Consider the following 26,128-nt stretch of genomic DNA (forward strand, 5'->3'; position numbering starts at 1 on the left):
TCGCCGCTGTTACTGATGCCAAAGACGGATATTGGCTGTTAGGTAATTGCTCATACTGTTCATCACACAAATCTAAAGACTGTAAATTCAACTACATACTTGGGGACTGCAATTAGGAATAACTTAATTGAAACGATCACATATATAATTTTGTGGAGAAACTAACCAAAGACTGCGATTTATTGCTAGAACACTTAAAAAGTGTAACAAATCTACTAAAGAGACTGCTTACACCACGCTTGTCCGCCCTTTTCTGGAGTCATGCTGTCCGATGTCGGATCCACAGCAGACAGGACTGACGGACTAAAACGAAAAAGTTGAAGAAGAGCAGCACGTTTTGTACAACCGCGATATACGGGGGAGAGTGCGACGGATATCATACATGAATTGGTGTGACAACCGCTAACACTAAGATTTTTTTCGTTGCGACAGGATCTTCTCGTGAAATTTCAATCACTAACTTTCTCCTCCGAATGCGAAAATATTCTATTGGCGCCCACCTACACTACTGGTTATGAAAATTGCTACACCAAGAAGAAATGCAGATGATAAACGGGTATTCATTGGACAAATAATTATACTGGAACTGACATGTGATTACATTTTCACGCAATTTGGATGCATAGATCCTGAGAAATCAGTACCCAGAACAACCAACTCTGGCTGTAATAACGGCCTTGATACGCCTGGGCATCGAGTCAGAGCTTGGATGGCGTGTATAGGTACAGCTACCCATGCAGCTTCAACACGATACCACAGTTCATCAAGAGTAGTGACTGGCGTATTGTGAAGAGCCAATTGCTCGGCCACCATTGACCAGACGTTTTCAATTAGTGAGATATATGGAGAATGTGTTGGCCAGGGCAGCAATCGAACATTTTCTGTATCCAGAAGGGCCCGTACAGGACCTGCAACATGCGGTCGTGCATTATCCTGCTGAAATGTAGGGTATCGCAGGGATCGAATGAAGGGTGGAGCCACGGGTCGTAACACATCTGAAATGTAACGTCCACTGTTAAAAGTACGTCAATGCGAACAAGAGGTGACCGAGATGTGTAACCAGTCCCATACCATCACGCCGGGTGATACGCCAGTATGGCGATGACGGATACACGCTTCCAATGTGCGTTCACCGCGATGTCGCCAAACACGGATGCGACCATCATGATGCTGTAAACAGAACCTGGATTAATCCGAAAGAATGACGTTTTGCCATTCGTGCACCCAGTTTCGTCGTTGAGTACACCATCGCAGGCGCTCCTGTCTGTGATGCAGCGTCAAGGGTAACCGCAGCTATGGTCTCCGAGCTGATAGTCCATACTGCTGCAAACGTCGTCGATCTGTTCGTGCAGATGGTTGTTGTCTTGCAAATGCCCCCATCTGTTGACTCAGGGATCCAGACGTGGCTGCACGATCCGTTACAGCCATGCGGATAAGAAGCCTGTCATCTCGACTCCTAGTGATACGAAGCCGTTGGGATCCAGCACGGCGTTCCGAATTACTCTCCTGAACCCACCGATTCCATATTCTGCTAGCAGTCATTGGATCTCGACCAACGCGAGCAGCAACGTCGCGATACGAGAAACCGCAATCGCGATAGGCTACAATCCGACCTTTATCGGAAACGTGATGGTACGCATTTCTCCTCCTTACACGAGGCAGCACAACAACGTTTCACCAGGCAACGCCGGTCAACTGCTGTTTGTGTATGAGAAATCGGTTGGAAACTTTCCTCACGTCAGCACGTTGTAGGTGTCGCCACCGGCGCCAACCTTGTGTGAATGCTCTGAAAAGCTAATCATTTGCAAATCACAGCATCTTCTTCCTGTCGGTTAAATTTCGCGTCTGTAGCACGTCATATTCGTGATGTACCAATTTTAATGGCCAGTAGTGTAGTTAGGACGAAATGATCATCATGATAAAATGAAATCGGAGCTCGCGGAGAAAGATTTGATTGCTTGTTTTAATCCCCACGCTTCGTTCGAGGGTGGAACGGTAGAGAAATAGCTTGAGGTGGTTCGATGAACACTCTTCCAGGCATTTAGTTGCGAATTCTAGAATAATCATGTATATGTGGATGCAGAAGTGAGTGACCGTACAGTCGTTTGAAGTATCGCATTCCAAGAAGAGAACTGATTCTAGACAGTTATGGGAGCAGCATTTGGCACTCTGGCTTCTTGTTTGGAGGCCTACTGGATGTACAACAATGCGCTGAAAAGCTTGGTCCTGTTGGACAACGGCGTGGCATCCGCACAACTGCGCACCACCGGGTGCACCTGACGTCGGACGGCTCGGAAGAAGAGCTCCTTGCCGTGCAGCGGCGCGGGGGCGGACGTCGCACGGTGTCCCGTCCCTTTGTTTGCGCAGGAGCATTAATAATGCCACCGACCAGCCGGCCGCGCCCCGCACGAGGAGCTGCCAGTACAAAGAAGAGCTGTGCAAGCCTCATGGTCTGAGGTTTACGGCTTGTGTACACACACGGGGCGGGCCTACAAAGAAGGACAGGACAAATACCTCATTTGTTCCTCGAGGGGTTAAAAAGGGGATGGTGGAGACAAGGGTGTCGGGGCGCCTCCAAGGCTTCATCACAGGACGAAGCAGTCAGCAGGCGACGGGTTGGTGCTGAGCCTAACCTGAGAAAGCCCAATACCAGATGAAAATACTATAGAAAAGTGTGATTCGATTGAGGCAAAAACCAATTCGTATTTGTGCAGGGTATTCAAGAAGAGGAAATAAACACTTTGCAATTTGTAGACGCAGATGACATTGTAATTTTGTCAGTGATGTCAGAGGAATTGCAAGAGCAGTTGAATGGAATTGATAGAGTCTTGAAGAAAGGTTAAAAGATAAATACCAACAAAAGTGAAACAACAGTAATGGTATGTAGTTCATTTAAATCAGAGGATGCTAATAGAATTAGATTAGAAACTGTGATACCATTAGCTATCGTTGAGTTTCGCTTTTTGGGCAGCTAAATAGCTGACGATGGCTGAAGTAGAGAGGATATAAAACGCGGAATGGGGATAGCAAGAAAAGCATTTATAAGAGAAAGAAATTTACGATGTGTGTTCAATAAGTAATGTAACACATTTATTTCTGAAAACAGATAGGCGTCATTCAGGAATCCAATATATCATACTATTCCAGACTCTTTTGGCTACAAAACTCTATATTTCAACATATTTCTTCTTCAATGCGACAGCATTACGCCAACGTACTGGGAGGGCCTGTATACCTCCATGGTACCACTCTATTGGTCCACGTCCAAGCCATTGTCTTGCTACGTCAGTAACCTCCACATCATGCATCATGGGTGTACTGTTTCCCTTGGAGTGCATCATCCGTTGGGCCAAACAGATGGTAGTCGGAAGGTGCGAGATCTGGGCTGTAGGGTGAATGAGGAAGAACATGCCAATGAAATTTTGTGAGCTCCTTTCGAGAGCGCAAACTTATGTGAGTGCCTGCGTTGTCATGGATAAGGAAAAGTTCGGTAGCATCACCTCAGATGGGAGGGTCCGCACGTCCGGTTACAGCTTTGTGTGGCCGCACAGCCCTCAGGAGATCGAACACGTTTGCACGATCACATTGCGATGATGACAGACGCCTCGCCCGACGACTCACCGTGCTTCTGTTCACTGCCAGGTCTCTGTAGACATTGTGCAAGCGCCTATGAATATCTGCGATGCTCTGTTTTTCCGCCAAAGAAACTCAATGACAGCTCTCTGCTTGGAACGCATCTCTGTTACTGAGGTGATGTTGAGGGCTACTTATAGCGCCAACACCTATCGGAACCTCATGAAACTGTAGGGGCTGAAGCGGGAGTATTCCACGATGACTCACAACAAATTCCACATTTTTCCAACCGAAATTTTTCCGAGTAAAAAATGTGTTGCATTACTTACTGAATGCCCCTCGTGTTATAATCGAGTACTTTTTTCTGAAGGTATATGTGTGGCTATAGAGGTTATCAGCCAATGCTCACACATATTGTGAATTAGATAAACCGGTTTGATGATTTAAGTCATTTTCAATAGCCCTTATTACTTCTTAGCTGATGACCGTTGAAAATGACTTACGTGTCAAAATCTTGTTAAGCAATAAAAATGTGTATCAGTATTGACGAATAACCGCTATACTCACATTTGGAGTATTTATTGATGCTCTACACCATCATGGAAAATATGAACAAAATATTTCTGCGGAGCGTAGCCTTGCACTGAACCAAAAAGGGGTTAAGACAAGATGAGAATAGGGGATTTTGAAATATGTTGCTACAGAGTGATGTTGAAAAATGGACGGCTTATCTATTAACTAACGAGGAGGTACTGAATCGAACTGGAGCAAAAAGAAATTTGTGGCACTACTTGACTAAAAGATGAGATGTATTGATGGCAAACATCCTAAGGCATCAAGGATTCGTTAAGTTGATAATGAAATGAAATGTGGAGGATAAAAATTGTAGAGAAAGGCCATGACTGGAATACACTAAACAGGTTCAAATGTTGTAGGTTGTAGTAGGTTTTAGGAGAGATCTGCAAAAGTTAAAATATCGTGCAGACTTGCTTCAAACCAATCTTTGGACTGAAGACCACAACAATATAAACAACATTTGCTTGGCACCGCATTACACACGTCCGCCCTGAAAAATGACATTAAACGAAAAATTTTTCTTTGACAAAGAGCTAACGATTGCATTTAAGTCAATATTATTTGTATTGGTAAAACAAACCTCGTATTCGAATATTCCCGCAGTTCCGAGAAGTAATGGTCATAAGCATGTGCAGGTATATTAGTGATTACAGATTGTTTGCCAGTGGACGCACTGGGCCTCGTTTCGATTCCCAGTGTTAACGTCAGACGGTTTTCAATACTTGCTGGAAGTATATAGAGATATACAAACAGAAGTAGACTATTTTCTTCACTGATGCGTTGCAATAATTGTTTTGAAGAAGTTTTAATTTTCATAACAGCTACATGTCTCTTTCTCAGAAATAACCGGTTTAGGTTAGATGCCAGACCATTCTAAGGTATTTGTCAATGTTAGTAAAATTCACAAACAGCTGTATACTTTAAGATATTATTTTATTTTATTGTGAAGGCAACCAGTTTGGGCGTTCCATTATGCTATCTTCAGGCCCCATACGCATCTATCCAAATAAACGAACTTTACGTATAGCACCATATACACTCCTGGAAATTGAAATAAGAACACCGTGAATTCATTGTCCCAGGAAGGGGAAACTTTATTGACACATTCCTGGGGTCAGATACATCACATGATCACACTGACAGAACCACAGGCACATAGACACAGGCAACAGAGCATGCACAGTGTCGGCACTAGTACAGTGTATATCCACCTTTCGCAGCAATGCAGGCTGCTATTCTCCCATGGAGACGATCGTAGAGATGTTGGATGTAGTCCTGTGGAACGGCTTGCCATGCCATTTCCACCTGGCGCCTCAGTTGGACCAGCGTTCGTGCTGGACGTGCAGACCGCGTGAGACGACGCTTCATCCAGTCCCAAACATGCTCAATGGGGGACAGATCCGGAGATCTTGCTGGCCAGGGTAGTTGACTTACACCTTCTAGAGCACGTTGGGTGGCACGGGATACATGCGTACGTGCATTGTCCTGTTGGAACAGCAAGTTCCCTTGCCGGTCTAGGAATGGTAGAACGATGGGTTCGATGACGGTTTGGATGTACCGTGCACTATTCAGTGTCCCCTCGACGATCACCAGTGGTGTACGGCCAGTGTAGGAGATCGCTCCCCACACCATGATGCCGGGTGTTGTCCCTGTGTGCCTCGGTCGTATGCAGTCCTGATTGTGGCGCTCGCCTGCACGGCGCCAAACACGCATACGACCATCATTGGCACCAAGGCAGAAGCGACTCTCATCGCTGAAGACGACACGTCTCCATTCGTCCCTCCATTCACGCCTGTCGCGACACCACTGGAGGCGGGCTGCACGATGTTGGGGCGTGAGCGGAAGACGGCCTAACGGTGTGCGGGACCGTAGCCCAGCTTAATGGAGACGGTTGCGAATGGTCCTCGCCGATACCCCAGGAGCAACAGTGTCCCTAATTTGCTGGGAAGTGGCGGTGCGGTCCCCTACGGCACTGCGTAGGATCCTACGGTCTTGGCGTGCATCCGTGCGTCGCTGCGGTCCGGTCCCAGGTCGACGGGCACGTGCACCTTCCGCCGACCACTGGCGACAACATCGATGTACTGTGGAGACCTCACGCCCCACGTGTTGAGCAATTCGGCGGTACGTCCACCCGGCCTCCCGCATGCCCACTATACGCCCTCGCTCAAAGTCCGTCAACTGCACATACGGTTCACGTCCACGCTGTCGCGGCATGCTACCAGTGTTAAAGACTGCGATGGAGCTCCGTATGCCACGGCAAACTGGCTGACACTGACGGCGGCGGTGCACAAATGCTGCGCAGCTAGCGCCATTCGACGGCCAACACCGCGGTTCCTGGTGTGTCCGCTGTGCCGTGCGTGTGATCATTGCTTGTACAGCCCTCTCGCAGTGTCCGGAGCAAGTATGGTGGGTCTGACACACCGGTGTCAATGTGTTCTTTTTTCCATTTCCAGGAGTGTATCACTGGATATCGTGAATTCAATCGCTATAGAATTGCTTCTTTATAAGTCGTGAGTTGCTAAAACTACTCAGTGGTCAAGTGTCTGGTGCATAAGAAAGGAGATCAATTAGAATGCAGCAACTACAGAGGCAGAACACTCTTAAATATCATATATAAAGTAATATCAAATATCGTGTCCAGTAGACTTTCACCTAAAGCACAAGACATTATTGGAAGCTATCAGTGCGGGTTCAGACGTGGAAAGTCTACTATAAACCAGATTTTACTCCGCGACAAATAGTAGAAAAGACCAATGAATTCAATGTTGGCGTGTACCATCTTTTATTGAATTTAAATCTGCATATGATACACTAAACCGGGCCAAACTTTATGGGACAGTGCGGGAATTTCGAGTGCCTACAAAATTGGTGCGTGCGTTTAATAGAGGTCACCCTAAAGTACCCCAGTGTGCCGTACGAGTGCAGTCCAGGCTATCACCTCAGTTTCCCACTCGAACTGGGCTAAGGCAAGCAGATGGGCTTTCCTGCCTACTTTTCAAACTGGCACTTGAAAAAGTGGTACGCGAATCGGGGATTCAGACAAGAGGTACTATCTACTATAAGGCTGTACAATTGTTGGGGTATACAGATGACTTGGATTTAATGAGCAGAGCACTTAGGGATCTACAAAGTGCATTTTCAGATCCAAAACTGAGTGCAGAAAAGATGGGCCTGAGAATTAATGAGGGAAAGACGAAGTATATGTATAATGGCACTAAACCAAACCTTACGGCCCACAATAACCCTTGATGGAATACATTTGAGCGAGTGGAATTTTTCACCTTTTTGGGCTCAGAGATAGAAGCAAATGGCATCACCTTTACTGAAATTAAGGCTCGCATAAGTGCTTCTTTGGAATGATGCGACATTTTAAATCCAAGTTTCTATCACGAGGGACTAAGTGCCGACTTTACAGAACGCTGATACGCCCAGGACTTACTTATGTCTCAGAAACATGGACAATTACGAAGCAGGGTCAAAACAAACTGAGAGCACATGAAAGAAGTATATTGAGAAGGATTTTTTGACCTGTATATGAAAATGTGATCTGGAGAAGTACCGGAATGACGAACTTTGTGACTGCTATAAGGAGGATGATGTGGACAAGTTCATAAAGCTGTGTAGACTGAGGTTGGGCTGGACATGTAATGCTAGTCGATGAGACAGAGCCCGCAGGGAAAGCCTGCTACAGTGAACCTGGAGGAAGAAGAGCAAGAGGACGACCTAGGTTGCGATGGAGCGACGAGGTTGGAGAGGACGGTGCCCGAGTTGGTTGCCGTTACTGGAGGACCACGGCGAAGTCCAGAGGGGAATGACAGGAAATTATTGGGGAGGCCATGTCTCACCCTTGGATGTAGTGCCAATGGACGAAGATTTCTCCTTCTCCATGACAAGGCAAGGCGTGACACAGACCTGCGCACACGAGGGAACTCACAAATCTTCGTTAGACGGTTCTTCTTCATCCATCTTACAGCCCAGCTGTCGTACCTTCAGACTTCGATTTTTTGGCCCCAATGAAGGACACACTCCGCTGGAAGCAGTACGTGGATGATAGGGAGGTTGTTGATGCAGCAAGACGTTGGCTCCGACGTCGACCAGGAGAGTGTCACCAGGGGGCATACAGGCTCTCCCAGTACGGTTGCAAAAGGCCGTCGCATTGAAAAGACATTATGATGAAAAAAATGTTTTTGTGGGTAATGGAGTAGGAAGTGATACGGTTTTTTGGAATTCTAAATGAAACAAAACTCCTTTCAGAAAGAAAACGTGTTGAATTATTTATTGAACTCCACTCGTTATATAATATTTGTCGCCTAGTGTCTATATTGAGCAGTACTTACCTTGTATTGCGATTTGCAAGCAAAGTAATCTACACTACTGGCCATTAAAATTGCTACAACAAGAAGTAATGCAGATGATAAACGAGTATTCATTGGACAAATATATTATACTAGAACTGACATGTGATTACATTTTCATGAAATTTGGGTTCATAGATCCTGAGAAACCAGTATCCAGAACAACCACCTCTGGCCGTAATAACGGCCTTGATACGCCTGGGCATTTTGAGTCAAACAGAGCTTGGATGGCGTGTACAGATACAGCTGCCTATGCAGCTTCAACATGATACCACAGTTCATCAAGAGTAGTGACTTGTGTATTGTGACGAGCCAGTTGCTCGGCCACCAATGACCAGACGTTTTCATTTGGTGAGAGATCTGGAGACTGTGCTGGCCAGGGAACCAGTCGAACATTTTCTGTATCCAGAAAGGCCCGTACAGGGCCTTCAACATGTGGTCGTGCATTATCCTACTGAAATATAGGGTTTCGCAGGGATCGAATGAAGGGTAGAGCCACGGATCGTAACACATCTAAAATGTAACGTCCACTGTTAAAAGTGGCGTCAATGCGAACAAGAGGTGACCGAGCCGTGTAACCAATGGCATCTCATACCATCACGCCGGGTGATATGCCAGTATGGCACATTGAATACACGTTTCAAAAATGGTTCAAATGGCTCTGAGCACTATGGGACTTAACATCTGTGGTCATCAGTCCCCTAGAACTTATAACTACTTAAACCTAACTAACCTAAGGACTTCACACACATCCATGCCCGAGGCAGGATTCGAACCTGCGACCGTAGCGGTCGCGCGGCTCCGGACTGAGCGCCTAGAACCGCTAGACTACCACGGCCGGCAATATACGTTTCCAATGTGCGTTCACCGCGATGTCGCCAAACACGGCTGCGACCATCATGATGCTGTAAACAGAACCTGGATTCATCCGAAAACACGACGTTTTGCCATTCGTGCACCCAGGTTCGTCGTTGAGTACACCATCGCAGGCGCTCCTTTCTGTGATGCAGCGTCAAGGGTAACCGCAGCTATGGTCTCCGAGCTGATAGTCCATGCTGCTGCAAACGTCTTCGAACTGTTCGCGCAGATGGTCGTTGTCTTGCTAACGTCCCCATCTGCTGACTCAGGGATCCAGACGTGGCTGCACGATCCGTTACAGCCATACGGATAAGATGCCTGTAATCTCGATTGCTAGTGATACGAGGCCGTTGGGATCCAGCACGCTGTTCCGTATTACCCTCCTGAACCCACCGATTCCATATTCTGCTAACAGTCATTGGATCTCGACCAACGCGAGCAGCAATGTCGCGATACGATGAACCGCAATCGCGAAATGCTACTATCCGACCTTAATTAAAGTCGGAAACGTGGTGGTACGCATTTCTCCTCTTTACACGAGGCATTACGACAACGTTTCACCAGGCAACGCCGGTCAGCTGCTGTTTGTGTATGAGAAATCGGTTGTAAACTTTCCTCATGTCAGCACGTTTTAGGTGTCGCCACCGGCGCCAACCTAGTGTGAATGCTCTGAAAAGCGAATCATTTGCATATCACAGCATCTTCTTCCTGTCGGTTAAATTTCGCATGTGTAGCACGTCATTTCGTGGTGTGGCAATTTTAATGGCCAGTAGTGTATTTCTGCTTACCTGCATTGGAAGAATTAGAATATTTGTTGAAATGATAAGGGAGAAATGATGATTAGTTTTTGATTTTCTAACGACGACGGGGGTCGCTGACGATGGAGCACTGCGTCGGATTGGGGGGGGGGGGGGGGGAATTAAATCTCTCCTTTTCTTTCAAATGAGATTATCCCAACATTTTCCTTAAATGATATACGAAATCATGGAAAGCTTGTCTAGATTGCCAGATATGGTTTTGAATCCCCGTCCAATAGAATGCGAGTCCACTGTGCTAAAACCTGCGCCACTTCGCTCGTTATGGTACTCAGAGAAGCGTTCGTATTTCAGCACGTAATTTGACGCGACGCAGCCCACATTGCCAATAGATGACGTTGACCGATTCACACAATACACAGGCCGCATGTGTAAGACAGTGACGCTTCAGAATTGAGCTGTCATTCACTGCTGATTCTGTCAGTCTATACAGCTCGGAATATTGCGTGACTGTTGGAAGTAGGTCATAGTATCATGCGAGCACGTTATTCGATGCGATTCTGGTTGGTGTAGGCGGTAAATCAGTGTACCTCCGTCAGTTACACGCGGTCAAAAACCGCCATTTCCTTCGTATTACTTGCGTCTTCAATAGCATATACGAGAAAGTACGCTGTTACGATTTTACAATAGTATCATATATTCTGTTGTTGAATGGGCTTAGAAAATTCACTCATCCCTTTTCTCCGCCAATCTGAAATTTGTAAATCTCTCAATAAAGCCTTTGCTTTCAGCATCTGAGAGGAGTGGAAATTTTCTTTTATGATAATCTCTTCAGTGCAATAAAAATTTGAGTTTTGTTCAAGAAAGGAATCATAAATTTGCCACATCCTCGCAGTCTTTTATACTTCCTGTAGCAAAGGAAATTGAGGATATGAGTCCAAAATCAGAAGTTCTGAACTCTTTTTCCCTACTGTTGCTTTACAAAGGAAGGTACAGCAGTACTGGCACAGTTTAGTTCTCGTTCTGCTGCAAAGATTAGTGATGATGGTGCTAAGGATCAATGGTGCGAACAGACCATTTCCCACAGATTCTCGACTGGGCGTAAATCCGGGGATTTTGGTGGCCAGGGGAGTACGGTCAACCCATCCTGGGGCTCTTCGAACTACGCACGTTCACTGCAATCTGTGATACCTTGCATTGTTCTGCTGGTAGATGCCGTCGTGCCGTAGAAAAACAAACTGCATGTGGGTGTCTAAGTAGTCCGCAAGGATAGATACATACTTATGTTGATCCATTGTTCCTTCCAGAATGACGCGACCAGCAAAGGAATGACACAAAAATATTCTCCAGACTATAGTCATCCACTGGACATCCAGTTGCGGTATTGGCACGCAAATGCCAACCTTCGTCGCCGTTGAACAGCAGTGAACAGCAGTTTCAGAGGACATCATCTTACCATGTATGGTATACTTTACCCACGGTACCGCGAGAGCAGTTTACAAACTTAGCCGTTTCGCAAATGCTTCCAGCCCTGCTTCGAAATCCAATGATCATGCCCTTCTGGATGTAAGATAAATCGCTCCGTTTCCGCATTACGACAAGTACTGCAGCACTTTCCCCGTTCCCCGACACGCTTTGTATACCTTCCATTGAGCCGGCCGCGGTGGTGTAGCGGTTCTGGCGCTGCAGTCCGGAACCGTGGGACTGCTACGGTCGTAGGTTCGAATCCTGCCTTGGGCATGGGTGTGTGTGATGTCCTTAGGTTAATTAGGTTTAAGTAGTTCTAAGTTCTAGGGGACTTATGACCTAAGATGTTGAGTCCCATAGTGCTCAGAGCCATTTTTGAACCTTCCATTGACAGTGATGCCACCTGCTATCTTGAGTAGTTGCTGCACATTGACCTCCTACGTAGACGGTGGTAACGTTAATGTGACTGGATCGTGTATGGCATACCCATTAGAAACAACTGAAGTCGCAGAAACCGATCGAAGTTCCAGATTCCGGTGGAATCAGTGTCAAGTCCAATACAAAACTAATAATTAGCTCCCATTTTAATTATGATGCGCTGGTGCCAAGATTGGCAACTTGCTTTAAATGTAAAATTGCAGACTACGCAAAATGCGGAAAAACAGTCTAGTAATTCGTGATTGCAATGTCAAAGGTCACAACTAGAACCAATCAACTAATACACTGTGCGAATGTGAAAAGGGAATGATGTCAATGGGTTTATCGTGGCATATATTGGTTTATTGGTTGGATACTCAGGAAATGCATTCGACCTACAGAGCAGACTGAAACTCCCTGGCAGATTATAACTGTGTGCCTGACCGAGACTCGAACTCTAGACCTTTGCCTTTCGCGGGAAAGTGCTCTACCATCTGAGCTACCCAGGCACGACTCACTACCCCTCCTCACAGCTTTAGTTCTGCCAGTACCTCGTCTCCTACCTTGGTAGAGCACTTGCACGCGAAAGGCAAAGGTCCCGAGATCGAGTCTCGGTCCGGCACACAGTTTTTATCCGCCAGGAAGTTTCATATCAGCGCACACTCCACTGCAGTGTGAAAATCTCATTTTGGATACCGAGCAGACTGCTTACTAAAACTCGTGCTAATCATCCAGCCAAATATTACTAACAAGGGATATGGAGCGTATGCAAAGAAGGGCGGCACAAGTGGTCACAGGTTTGTCTGGGACTCGGATAGTCATCGCAAACAAGTTGAAAAACTTGAATTGGCAGACTATTGCAGACACACCTCAACTTTCTGCGAATATCTTATTAGAAATGTGCTAGAAACACTGTTAAATAAACTAGGAATATACCTCAGCCTCTCCGGTGCCCCTCCCTTAGGGAAAGTAAGGAGTTATTACAGTGCTCACCGAGGCTGTTTTGCAGTTATTTTTCCCGTCTTCCACGCGCATGTAGAACGCGAAGAAACCCTCGAACTTGGCAGAGCGGCAAGGGGTACCATAGACTTCGCAGTGTTTGGCAGAGTATGTATGCAGATGCAGATTTTCATTACAGTGGTGCGTTAAATTCAGGTGCCTTTGCCGTCCTGTTATCTCCTGTTAGGGAAGTGCGGCAGCTCGGACAATCAGAACCGTATGATAATGTTCTTAGAATGTAAATAGCACAGCCCCAAAAAAAAGTGGTGTGCTCCATTTCCATATAAAACGCAACAGTTGTCTGCTAGAGTCTTGCCTCGTCAGGCAATAAAGATTTTTACTCTTTTTAGGTGAAAATGTTCCCGAAAAGGGTGCTATGCTCAGTTTTGATATTGCCAATGGAGACGAACAAATATTGCGAACCTCTTGATGTGTACTTCATTTGGTAATATAAACACTACAAGAGTACGATCGTTAATCTTGTAAGACTCATCATCTTCGTATTGCGAGTACTCTCCGTTTGACACAGTATGTCGCTTCAAGCATTACACTTCCTTCGATTATACAAGTTTCCTTCTTGCAGTGCTCTGGCATCAATCGTGTCCCGGACCTCTCGGCTTCAGCTTCCTCTATTTCGCCCACACTTTCTGCTTTCCGTTTGGAGCCCAGAGCCACACTTTGTTTGGCCATAGATGTCCTTTCTAGATGTCAACAGAATTTCAGACTTTTAGTCTCTATGGCGAATGTTGTTTATTTACTGATACGCACAGCTTCCATTATGTTACTTTTTGGCACATGTAATCTACCTCGTACTTTATGTTATTTTATTATTCCAAGTGAATGTGGGAAACGTTCGTTAAATGTACATGATTTCATCATTAGATTACACTAGGACCGGTTCGATAACATTTTTCGATGCAAGCTCACTATTAACTGTGATACACAGTGTATACAAATCTTGCACTTTCTCACCCCTCTCACGCGGAGAACATGGAAAGTGCCATAACTTGATCTCCCAGAAACTTCATTCAATGTTAGAAGAGTGCATATATGCGAACACATGTCTCAACTTACCCGTAGGTACTCGACCGTTTCTGAGTGAACGACAGTCGAAGTTTTCAAGGTTCTTTATGTGCCTTTTTGTTGGCAGATCGTTCAGTCAGAGTGGCTAGGGTCGTGGCTTTACACTTTTCCATCCTGTGTTAGAAATCCGATTATTAATTGTATTGATGTTTTTCATCTATGTACCCATGTCCGTAGAATATTACTAGCTGAGTGTTTTCCAGTGAATACAGGAACTGCATTGTCCTTATTCGGCTACTAATTGTACGTCTGGTGAAGGAAGTTAAAAGAGAAAGAACAACGAAAGAATGAGAAAAGTACACTCCTGGAAATGGAAAAAAAAACACATTGACACCGGTGTGTCAGACCCACCATACTTGCTCCGGACACTGCGAGAGGGCTGTACAAGCAATGATCACACGCACGGCACAGCGGACACACCAGGAACCGCGGTGTTGGCCGTCGAATGGCGCTAGCTGCGCAGCATTTGTGCACCGCCGCCGTCAGTGTCAGCCAGTTTGCCGTGGCATACGGAGCTCCATCGCAGTCTTTAACACTGGTAGCATGCCGCGACAGCGTGGACGTGAACCGTATGTGCAGTTGACGGACTTTGAGCGAGGGCGTATAGTGGGCATGCGGGAGGCCGGGTGGACGTACCGCCGAATTGCTCAACACGTGGGACGTGGGGTCTCCACAGTACATCGATGTTGTCGCCAGTGGTCGGCGGAAGGTGCACGTGCCCGTCGACCTGGGACCGGACCGCAGCGACGCACGGATGCACGCCAAGACCGTAGGATCCTACGCAGTGCCGTAGGGGACCGCACCGCCACTTCCCAGCAAATTAGGGACACTGTTGCTCCTGGGGTATCGGCGAGGACCATTCGCAACCGTCTCCATGAAGCTGGGCTACGGTCCCGCACACCGTTAGGCCGTCTTCCGATCACGCCCCAACATCGTGCAGCCCGCCTCCAGTGGTGTCGCGACAGGCGTGAATGGAGGGACGAATGGAGACGTGTGGTCTTCAGCGATGAGAGTCGCTTCTGCCTTGGTGCCAATGATGGTCGTATGCGTGTTTGGCGCCGTGCAGGTGAGCGCCACAATCAGGACTGCATACGACCGAGGCACACAGGGCCAACACCCGGCATCATGGTGTGGGGAGCGATCTCCTACACTGGCCGTACACCACTGGTGATCGTCGAGGGGACACTGAATAGTGCACGGTACATCCAAACCGTCATCGAACCCATCGTTCTACCATTCCTAAACCGGCAAGGGAACTTGCTGTTCCAACAGGACAATGCACGTCCGCATGTATCCCGTGCCACACAACGTGCTCTAGAAGGTGTAAGTCAACTACCCTGGCCAGCAAGATCTCCGGATCTGTCCCCCATTCCCCCATTGAGCATGTTTGGGACTGGATGAAGCGTCGTCTCACGCGGTCTGCACGTCCAGCACGAACGCTGGTCCAACTGAGGCGCCAGGTGGAAATGGCATAGCAAGCCGTTCCACAGGACTACATCCAGCATCTCTACGATCGTCTCCATGGGAGAATAGCAGCCTGCATTGCTGCGAAAGGTGGATATACACTGTACTAGTGCCGACATTGTGCATGCTCTGTTGCCTGTGTCTATGTGCCTGTGGTTCTGTCAGTGTGATCATGTGATGTATCTGACCCCAGGAATGTGTCAATAAAGTTTCCCCTTCCTGGGACAATTAATTCACGGTGTTCTTATTTCAATTTCCAGGAGTGTATTCCGTGCGGTTCTGAGTCTTCGAGGTAATGTACTTCCCTTGTTAGTGGCGCTGCTGACACCTTTGACGCTGACGCATAACACTCTCCCGTTAGCAAGCCGTGTATGTAAGCATAGCGCTCCGTCCATCGCTCACAATGGATGTCGTGACTGTCCACTGCCACACACCAGATTTCGTCGCGCTCACTGTTCAGCGTTGCTGTCGGCCCATTACAGAGTTGGAGCACGGTACGGGTCGCCTCTAAAAGACCTAACTCACCGCAACGCCCTGCTTTCAAACACGACCATTTTTCAATAAACGGACGTCAGTGGGGTGGAGGGGGGGGGGGAGTGCAGCGGGCGGACAGGGAGCGGAAGAACTCTGGGCAGCACGAGTGACTAAAAATTTCATATTCTGTGTACCTTTCGTCAGCGGCGGTTGTTTGCAGTGGCAATAAAACTTCCTGCTAGTTACTTTTTCCCGCACCGCGGAATCCCGACAGGACATGCGTGTTTTTTTATGTGTGTCAGAGCCATAATGCACCGTCATCAAACACGCCCGGTGAAAAATAGCGACACAAAGCAATTCAATCACTGGAACACAGCGCGTCGCATCGGCCGCTGGTTTTCAGCGACAGATGGGCAGCCAGATTCGCCCGCTGCACAGGTCGCTCTACTGCAGTAACAAACCCTTTTGCTCTTCAAAGAATCCGCTGTTTAGTTATTGCAACCCTTAACCCCGTAACCTGCAGTCAATCGCGTTTTTGAGAAAACTGCATTGCTGATACTTTCAGTCCACTATTAAGTTATCTGTGGCCATAACAACTAATTGTATGCACCACTACTGTTATCAGGAGACTGATTAGTAAGGCTACCCGTCACTTTAATTACTTCGTTTATTGTAATAAAGTACTACGCTCTTCGAACGTGTTTTTCTGATCACCAGGCGTTCTATTTCATATACATGAGAACGAAAATTGTTGTTGTTGTTGATGATGTGATGCACAGCTTCATTTAGTTGATTGTGAAATTGCACAATACAACCTGTGGTAGACGCATGAGGGCTATCCGGAAAGTAAGTTGCGATCGGTTGCAAAATGTAAAGCACTGTGAAAATCCGATGAAGCTTTGCGCAGATGTGTTGGGCAGTGTCAATCGCGTCACCTCACTCTTCTCACTTCAGAACACACAGTGAGGACGTAAAGAAGCCTACGAAATAGTTTCTCCCGACAAGTACGAGGGCCCGGTGAGAAATTTCGCCTGAAGCTATGCAGCCTACATAACATAACTGTCACGCGTGGCCTTCTTCAAGTGAATTCTCAGGCCGCACTCTGCAAAGGCAATGAAGCTGCTTGTGCACCTTTTTCGATCGGAAGTGTTTGATCACTCGTAATACAGCCCATAAATGGCTCCCTTTGAGTTTCATCTCTGCTCACATGAACCGCTGGCTAGGAAGACCACAATTTGGCACAGACAACGAGCTGTAGACAAGCGTAAAAAATTGGCGGTAAGTACAGGTGGCTGCCTGCCATGACGAGGTTATTGGAAAGTTGATACAACGCTACGACAAACGTCAGAGTCGGAGTTGCGACTATGTAAGTAGCTAAGAGTTGTGGACAACTGTTGCAAACAAAAAATTTTTGATTTTCACAGTAGTTTCCATTTCGCTGCCGATCGGACCTTTCTTTCCGAATACCCGTTGTTTTATGATAATTTGGGATCATTTAGCAGGATAAACTAACTGTTTAACATTTTCCTGTTTGCCAGAGGTTTTGTTTGCGATTGCTGCGTTTAGGTTTTATTTGTCACCTGTTTCCTGACGGAACCAAAAAATGGTTCAAATGGCTCTGAGCACTATGGGACTTAACAGCTGCGGTCATCAGTCCCCTAGAACTTAGAACTACTTAAACCTAACTAACCTAAGGACATCACACACATCCATGCCCGAGGCAGGATTCGACCCTGCGACCGTAGCAGTCGCGCGGTTCCGGACTGAGCGCCTAGAACCGCGAGACCACCGCGGCCGGCCTTGACGGAACCACCACACTGTATTACAGAATTGCATCGCTACACTGCAAGTAGCCAGAGTAGTGTCAAATAGAGGGACTTGCACGTGGTCGCCTAACCGAATGTGGTGGTCGAACAACAACAGTCGTGTTGTCGCGGCGAGCGATACGAAACGTTCATTTGTTTCATCACAACACTGTTAGCACTGTGCGTCTGAGCGATTCTCTTGGAAGCAGTGAAACTCTAGGAGCCGAAAGAGATCAGAAACATGTTATTTCGGAGTGCACAATACACACGGTCTAGTCAAATTAATGTCACCACTGGCAATGTTCGACGTGCAATAACCACTCGCAAACAGCTGTTGGCAGCACTAGCAAAGGAGGTTATATTAAGCATGTTGAAGGAAGGGGTGACTCGGACATCTGTGCAGTCGTCTTCGTATTGCAAAAAACGGAACGATTTCTCTGACGCGCCGTCGGGCTGGGCTAGCACTTGGATCGGTGACCATCCGGTCTGTCGAGCGCTGTTGGCAAGCGTTTTTTACTCAGCCCTTGTGAGGCATACTGAGGACTTACTTGATTGAGAAGTAGCGGCTCAGGTCTCCTAAACTGACATATGGCTGGGAGTGCGGTGTGCTGACCACATGCCCCTCCATATCTGCATAAAGTGACGCCTGTGGGCTGAGGATGACCCGGCGGCCGATCGGTACCGTTGTACCTCCCAAAACCATTTCGGATGGAGGAGCTACAAAGGATGGTGCGTTGTCGTTGTTGGCTCTAGTTGCCTCCTGCCCTGGTCACGGACAAACTCTCGGTGTCTCCCGCTGCGCCGTCCTTGCACCTGCGTCCTAGCGAGACGTCGTTCCTCTTGTGTCGATACGGCTGCTTAGCCCAGCCTCGTTCAGAATTTGATAGCTGCTACCGGCTGAGGGAGTCTACTCAACCTCACTCCGTGCCTCTTCTTCCCTGGACCACCCCATCCGCAGTGTGGTGTAGACGGCAGGCGTTGAACCCAGTACTACCGGCCTTGTCGTCGTCTCCAGTCCCGCACTCAGAGAGTACTGCTGGTAGTTCATCAGCTCTCCCATCTGTAGTGATTGGTATGACACAGCATTAAGTTCGTCAGTGGAGTTCAGCTCTGTGGCACTCCAAGACTGGCTGGTACTGCGCTGGTTGATCTGACGCAAGACTTACTAAAACAACATGGTCATGGAACGTAATGTCGTCAACACGAACTCCATCGTTCCCATTGACCTAACCCGTTCTCTCCTACTTGGAGTTGGGTCTCCTGCATTTAAAGAGCTCTCCGTAGTTCCGTGACGTGCGGGTTACTAACGATGACCGAATGCGGTCTCGTTATTCTGCTAGCCTTGCTTTAATTCACTCTAAGCAGCTAGTTAAATTGGTCTATGAATGTTTTCTCTAGCCGTGACTATTACTTCTTGCGGAATTCCGCAGCGCGAACGAGCGTGCTTGATACACACATCAAAAAAGTTTTGCATCACCTCAGTTCAGAGAGTTCCAGAACCAGTACAGAAAATTGGAACAGAGATCAACATAAACATCATTTCCGTTCTTTTTCTTGCTCATGTAAACCACTCATTGAATGTTGTACCAACATGTTGCGAGACCTTCAGAGGTGGTCATCTCGATTGCTCTACATACCGGTACCTTTAATATCCACTAGCACATCCTCTTGCATTGATGCATGCCTGTATTCGTCGTGGCATACGATCCACAAGTTCATTAGGGCGCTGTTGGTCCAGATTGTTCCACTCCTCAACGGCGATTCGGCGTAGATCCCTCAGAATGGTTGGTGGGTCACGTCGTCCATAAACAACCTGTTTCAATCTACCCCAGGCATGTCCGATAGGGTTCATGTCTGGAGAACATGCTGGCCACTCTAGTCGAGCGATGTCGTTGTCCTGTTGGAAGTCATTCACAAGATGTGCACGATAGGGACGCGAATTGTCGTCCATGAAGACGAATGCCTCGCCAATATGTTGCCGATATGGTTACACATCTCGTATCGTGTACAGCTGTTACGGCCCCTTTCATAACCACCAGCTGCGTACGTCGGCCCCACGTAATGCCACCCCAAAACAGCAAGGAACCTCCACCTTGCTGCACTTGTTGACAGTGCGTCTAAGGCGTTCAGCCTGATCGGGTTGCCTCCAATCACGTCTCCTATGATTGTCTAGTTGAAAGCATATGCGACATTCATCGGTGAAGAGAACGTGATGTCAGTCCTGAGCGGTCCATTTGGCATGTTGTTGGCCAATCTGTACCGCGCTGCATGCTGTCGTGGTTGCAAAGATGGACCTCGCCATGGACGTCGGGAGTGAAGTTGCGCATCATGCAGCCAATTGCGCAGAGTTTGAGTCGTAACACGACGTCCTGTGGCTGCACGAAAAATATTATTCAATATTGTGGCATACCTGTCAGGGTTCCTCCGAGCCATAATCCGTAGGTAGCGGTCATCCACTGCAGTAGTAGCTCTTGGGTGGCCTGAGCGAGGCATGTCATCGGCACTTCCTGTCTCCCTGTAACTCTTCCATTTCCGAACACCATCGTTTAGGTTTACTCCGAGACGTTTGAACATTTCCCGTGTTGAGAGCCCTTCCTGGGACAGTGCGGACGCGATCGAACCGCGGTATTGACCGTCTAGGCATTGCTGATTTACAGACAACACGAGCCGTGTGCCTCCTTCCTGGTGGAATGACTGGAACTGGTCGGCTGTCCAACCCCCTCAGCCTAATAGGACTGCTCATGCATGTTTGTTTGCATCTTTGGGCGGGCTTAGTGACATTTCTGAACAGTCTAAGGGACTGTGTCTGTGGTACAATATCCACAGTTCACATCTATCTTCAGGAGTACTGGGAACCGGGGTGTTGGAAACTTTTTTAGATGTGTGTATTTTGCTTAGTCGCTGCCCTTTTCTGTTTTCCCGCTACGTGTGCTCTCTCTTACTCATCTACTGCAGAGTTGCAGACTGTGCTGCCTGACTGTCTTGCATCAACGTGCTTCCTGGTCCGCCGCTAATCGTGGAGTAACAGGCCCACCTTACGTCAAGGTGGTTGAACTCTGTCAAAATTTTTATAACTCTGTGGCGTAACAGTACATTGCCGCGTACCAGCAGGCGTCTGGTTCATGCACCCATGCTGCCCGCTGCTGATCGGCGGTGGAGGCTGGAATTTGGACCCCAGTACAGCAACTGATTGCAGACAGATGGCCTTCTCAGATGAATCACGTTTTGTCCTCCGTCAGTCATATGGTCGTTGGCGTGTACAGTGCTGCAACAATCATCCGAAGGGTCCAGGCCGGAGGAGGGAGCTTTATGGCCTGCAGAATGTTTCAGTGGCATTCCCTGGGACATCTAGTAATACTGGAAAGCACAATGGATCGACACAAGTATGCATCTATCCATGGAGACCGTTTCCACCCCTATACGCAATTTGTTTTTCGTCGGCACGATGGAATCTACCAGCAGGACAATGCAAAGTGTCACACAGCTCGCAGTGTACTTGCGTGGTTCGAAGGACACCAGGAAGAATTTGCTGTACTCCGCTGGTCACTAAATTTCCCGAATTTAAGCCCAGTCGAGAGTATGTGAGACTACCTCTCACGGACTATTCGCGCCATGGAACGTCAACCTAGAGACCTAGCGCAGCTGGCCGCGGTAGTGGAGTCGATATGGCTCCACATCCCATTCGATACCTTCCAGAACCTTATTCATCCTCTTCCTGCACTTCTCGTCGAGGTCTGGACTGCAAAGTGTGCTTATTCAGACTTTACATAGGTAGTCACATTAATCTGAAAATATGAGAACAACTAGCGATATCCCACAGGACTAGCACTTCTGGAACAACCGATGTTGAGGAGTGCTAGTCATGCTCGGGCATGCAGAAGTACTTTGTGAAGTTTAGAAGGTAGGAGATGAGGCGCCGGTGGAATTAAAGCTCTGAGGGCGGTTCGTTGGTCGTGTTTTGACAGCTCAGTCGATTGAGCAATTATACGCTAAAGGCAAAGGTTCCCTGGTTATAGTCCGGCACACAGTCTTAATCTACCAGCACGTTTCAATACTACCAGGTATTTAAAATTATGAACAAGTGTCTAAAGTGGGTCTCTTGAATAGGATTGAGTGCTCAACGCCAGATACAGGGGACACAACAGCCTTTGTTATTAATACACAAATAAAACGATGATAAGTTGTTTATTATTTGGTGTCCTGACTAGATTCGCTCGACAGACACTAGCATCCTTAGAAATTCATTGTCATGGTGGCAACACTTCACAGCAGTGGTTCCCAAGGTAGGGGTAATTCACTCCCCCGAGACAGGAAAAATAAATTTTTTTGAAAAAACCAACTGTATTTGCTGAAGATGTAGTGACCACTCTGAATTAAATGATTAATCCGTACTATCAAAATTCTGTAGCCTTTAATATATAGTACATTATAATTGTGAGCAGCAGCTGTTTGATATCCACTGTTGGATAAAAGATTCCTCTAGATATTTCCATACATTGCTATATTCAGCTCTGAGCTTATCTTCTAATGTCATCTACTTAGCTTTCATTTGTTTGTCTTCTCAGCCTTTTCTTACTTCTCGGAATCAACAAAATAGCTTCCTCTGGCCATCTAATATTAGCCTTCCTTGGTACTGTTCAACCGCCTTCCACATTTTTTCCATCACTGTCGTCGTTGTATCCCATTGTTGTCTGTCCCCTAATCCATTTCTTTCCTTTCCTGCATTTTATAATAATTTGTAATATGCACCTTTCCTTTAGTCAATGGGCCACCGTCCAATTTTCGGTGGCCTTCGTGTCAATTTCCTACATAATTACAGCTCCAATTTGAAAATTTATCTGGCTTACCAATAGCTCTCGAGGTCAGCTATACTCATCTCTTTATTGCCTTTGCTGTCCACACTTGCCCTCAGATATAAATCATGATAGTGACTAACTTTTTCAGATTTTGATAATTGATCCAGGTTCTAAGTGTTGGGTATGAATGCATACACAACGCTAAGGAGAGGTAGGCTACGGAGTGAAGCAGCAACTGTCGGAGGAGGAAAGCTTGACAGGAGCACAAATGACTAGTGAACAAGTTAACGTAATAAGTAGAAGATTTAGTAGTATTCCTCCAAATGAACGAAGACTCATTACAAATAATGAAGCAAGAATTAGAGTCCAGCTCATACAAGAGCAGCTATTAAGGGGCTCTCTGTACTAAGCACCACAATTGGTATCGTAGCGATGAGGTCCCAAGTGTAAGAGGTGTGAGTCACTGTCGCTGGCCGTCCTATATAGTGGCGGCAGAGAGCGGTCGTAATCCAGAGCTGCAAGATGTGTGGCTCAGTGGGCGCGCACCATTGGGTCCACCAGAACTGTTATTAGCATCAGACAGGAACTTGTTATTCCGTTGCCAGCTGTGGAACGCCAGTGAGGTGGTATCGATACGAGACACCACGCTAAGACTAGCTGCAGTGAATGAAGGAATATTTTCAGGTAGTGAAATACAAGGCGAAGTACTGTTCCTGTGACCTTGGAAAGGAAACACACTATAAAAAAGATTTTCATTAAACAGAACTGGTATTGCTTTGTGAAAGGTCTGTCGCTAATACCTATTATTATTGGCAGAACTCTTAATAACAACGGTTCCATTGGTATAGGGGCGAAAATTAGTATCTGAAATACTGTAGCCACGAAAACAGAAGTAAAGAAATGAATGAACTTGGTACATGACTTCCGATGTGCAATGGTGGGCACCAAACCAAATTTATAAAAAGTATTGTTAGAAATAAGCAGAACTTAACACACCATTGACCCATTATTGTTTGGTTTATTGAAAAATATAGAAAACGTGTAACTTTCACTTATTTGAACATGAACGAAGTATTATGCAAGGGCTTTCCAGAAAATAAGGTCCGATCATTCGCGAAATGGAAACCACAGTGGAAACCAAAAATGTTTTATTGCAAAATTTTGCTACACCCTCTAGCTACTTCTCCACATAGTCACCGCTGCGATTCGGTATTTGTCGTAGCGTAGTACCAACTTTCCAATACCTTCGGCATAGAAGGATGCCCCCCTGCGCTCCCTGCCACTTCTCTACGCTGTCTGTGCTAAAATGTTGTCTTCGTACCCAGCGGCTCACGTGAGCCAAGACGAACATCATTTGGGAAGCAAATCCGAGCTATATCGTGGGTGATCAAACACCGCATATCGGAAACGCTGCAGGGATGTAATTTTCCCTGCCTTGTGTCATGACTAGGTATAATTAAATGCTTGACAGATACGTTATGTGGGGTGCATGAAAGGTCAACGTCACAGTGGGCATCCATACTTGGCGGGAGACGCTATTGTTCTAGGCATCTTTACGTGTTCCGTGTGTGCTCATAACTGAAAAGAGCAGTTGATAGAGATTCTTCGGAAACTGTTCAACACATCTGTACAAACCTTCATCGGATTTTTACAGTAGTTTTAAAGAGAGGAGTGTTAATGTTTAACACTTCAGTGTTTAGTTAGATCTCAGACGTTATTTAGGCTATTTTGCGACAGTTCATCAGGCCCTAGCAAGGTTGGGAGTCACTGCACGAAAAGTTTACTGCATAGCAACGTACCACCACTACGTACGCTCCCCACTCTGTGGCGGGCACTTTAGTTGTGACGCAGTGAGGATCAGCGGTCGCATACTTGTCGGCAGGTTCTCCGCTGGGCGCGGGCTCGCCGGCCGAGTTCTACCTGCCGCACGCGGCGCCCGCGTTCCCCGTGGTGCCGCCGCCCCCGCACGCCGGCCCCGGCGCGCCGCCCGCCTTCCTGCCGCCCCCGGTGTCGCTGCTGGGCTACCCGCCGCCGCTGCCGCCCCCGGCGGACCTGCTCGCCGTCACGGCGGGCGCAGCCTCCTGCTCGCCACCCCTGCTGCCAGTGGGCGCCGGCGTCGCGGCGACCGCCGTCCCCGCGGCGTCGACGGCCGACGACCTCAAGCTGACGACGTCGTCGTCGGCGAGCAGGGCTTCGGCGTCCCCAAGCGGTCGCAGCGACGACAGCGACTCCGACGACAGAGCGAGCGCCGGCACCGCCGCCGACGAGAAGCCGGTGCGGTCGGCGTTCCAGCAGGTGCGACCCGCCGCCGCCTCCGCCACCGCCTCCGCCGCCCCCGCCAAGGATAAGGAGGGCGCCGCCACGACGGTGCTGGCCGCAGCCTGTTCCACGGGGGCCGTCCGGCCTTCGCAGACTTCCAAGCCCGTTTGGAGGCCGTATTAGACGCGACGTTCGCGTCGAGTGTCGGTGTGCACCCGTTGATTAAGCTGGAAAGCCACCGAAGTGGGACTACTCAGTCGTGTCTTACTAAAACTCATCAACCAAATATCTGAACACTGCTTGAAACAGTGACAAGCTACAGTAATTGTGGTTATGACTTCTTAGGAGTGACGCAAAACGTGCAAATCAATTTTGCGGAAGCCTTGCAGCTTCATATTTGTTTATACTCTTGCCTACTTTTCAATCGTTTCTTGTAGTTTATTAGTTGCAGCTTTCCACCAAAATATTTTTGCGGGCATCTCCAATCCCTTACAAACGCTGTCTTAGGTAATGTCTCTGGTTTCACTAAATCATGTGAAACGAGGGCCGCACGAATCCTTCAAGACGATCGCAACCATTTGCGGCATGATTACTACATCTACACTCTGCTGGCCGCCTCATGGTGTGCAGAAGAAGGCTACTTTCTGTACCACTGACAAGTCTCCTCTCTCCTATTCGAGTCGCGAACGACGCAGGGGAAGAAAGGTAGTTTGGAACCATCCGTGCGAACTCCTGTACCTCTAATTTTACCTTCGTGGTCTTTCCGCGATATATAAGCAGGTGGAAGCTATCTCTTCTAGAAACGTACGCTCTCGGAATTTTAACAGTAAACCGTACCGTGATTCACAACGCCTCTCTTGTAGCGTCTGTCATTGGAGTTACGTGAGCATCTCCGCGACGCTTTCGCCCTTGCTAAACGACGCTGTGACAAAACGCGCTGCTCTTCTTTGGATCCTCCCTGTTTCCTCTGTCAGTGTTAGCTGATAATGGTTGCAGACTGTCAAGCAACACCCACGTATCGCTCTAACGAGAGTTTTGTAAGCTACCTTCCTCGTGGTTGGAAATTATTGTTACATTCGCTGTGTAGCAAATGAATTTCCAACGAAGCGTTTGTGGGAGAAGTAGTGGTTTGCTATTCGAAAGATGGGAAAAAGTTGTGATAGATACATGTGCTTTCAATTCCACTCCCAATGATGCCTCCTGCAAGAATATGTTCCAGCGATCGCCGGAAACTCGTGGCTCCATGT

General features: G+C 47.5%; 1 protein-coding gene across 1 annotated transcript in view; it reads left to right on the top strand.

Moving 5' to 3' along the window:
• LOC126159641 (segmentation protein Runt-like) overlaps positions 1-25,064 on the top strand; it is a 124,280-nt gene extending 99,216 nt beyond the window's left edge. The window contains exons 4-5 of the mRNA XM_049916565.1: positions 2,188-2,421; positions 24,505-25,064. Coding sequence (XP_049772522.1) covers positions 2,188-2,421; positions 24,505-25,064 — 794 coding nt within the window. The remainder of the gene's footprint in view (positions 1-2,187; positions 2,422-24,504) is intronic.
• Positions 25,065-26,128: the final 1,064 nt, after the last annotated feature.

The sequence above is a fragment of the Schistocerca cancellata genome, chromosome 2 (genome assembly GCF_023864275.1).
Source record: "Schistocerca cancellata isolate TAMUIC-IGC-003103 chromosome 2, iqSchCanc2.1, whole genome shotgun sequence".
Lineage (NCBI taxonomy): Eukaryota > Metazoa > Arthropoda > Insecta > Orthoptera > Acrididae > Schistocerca > Schistocerca cancellata.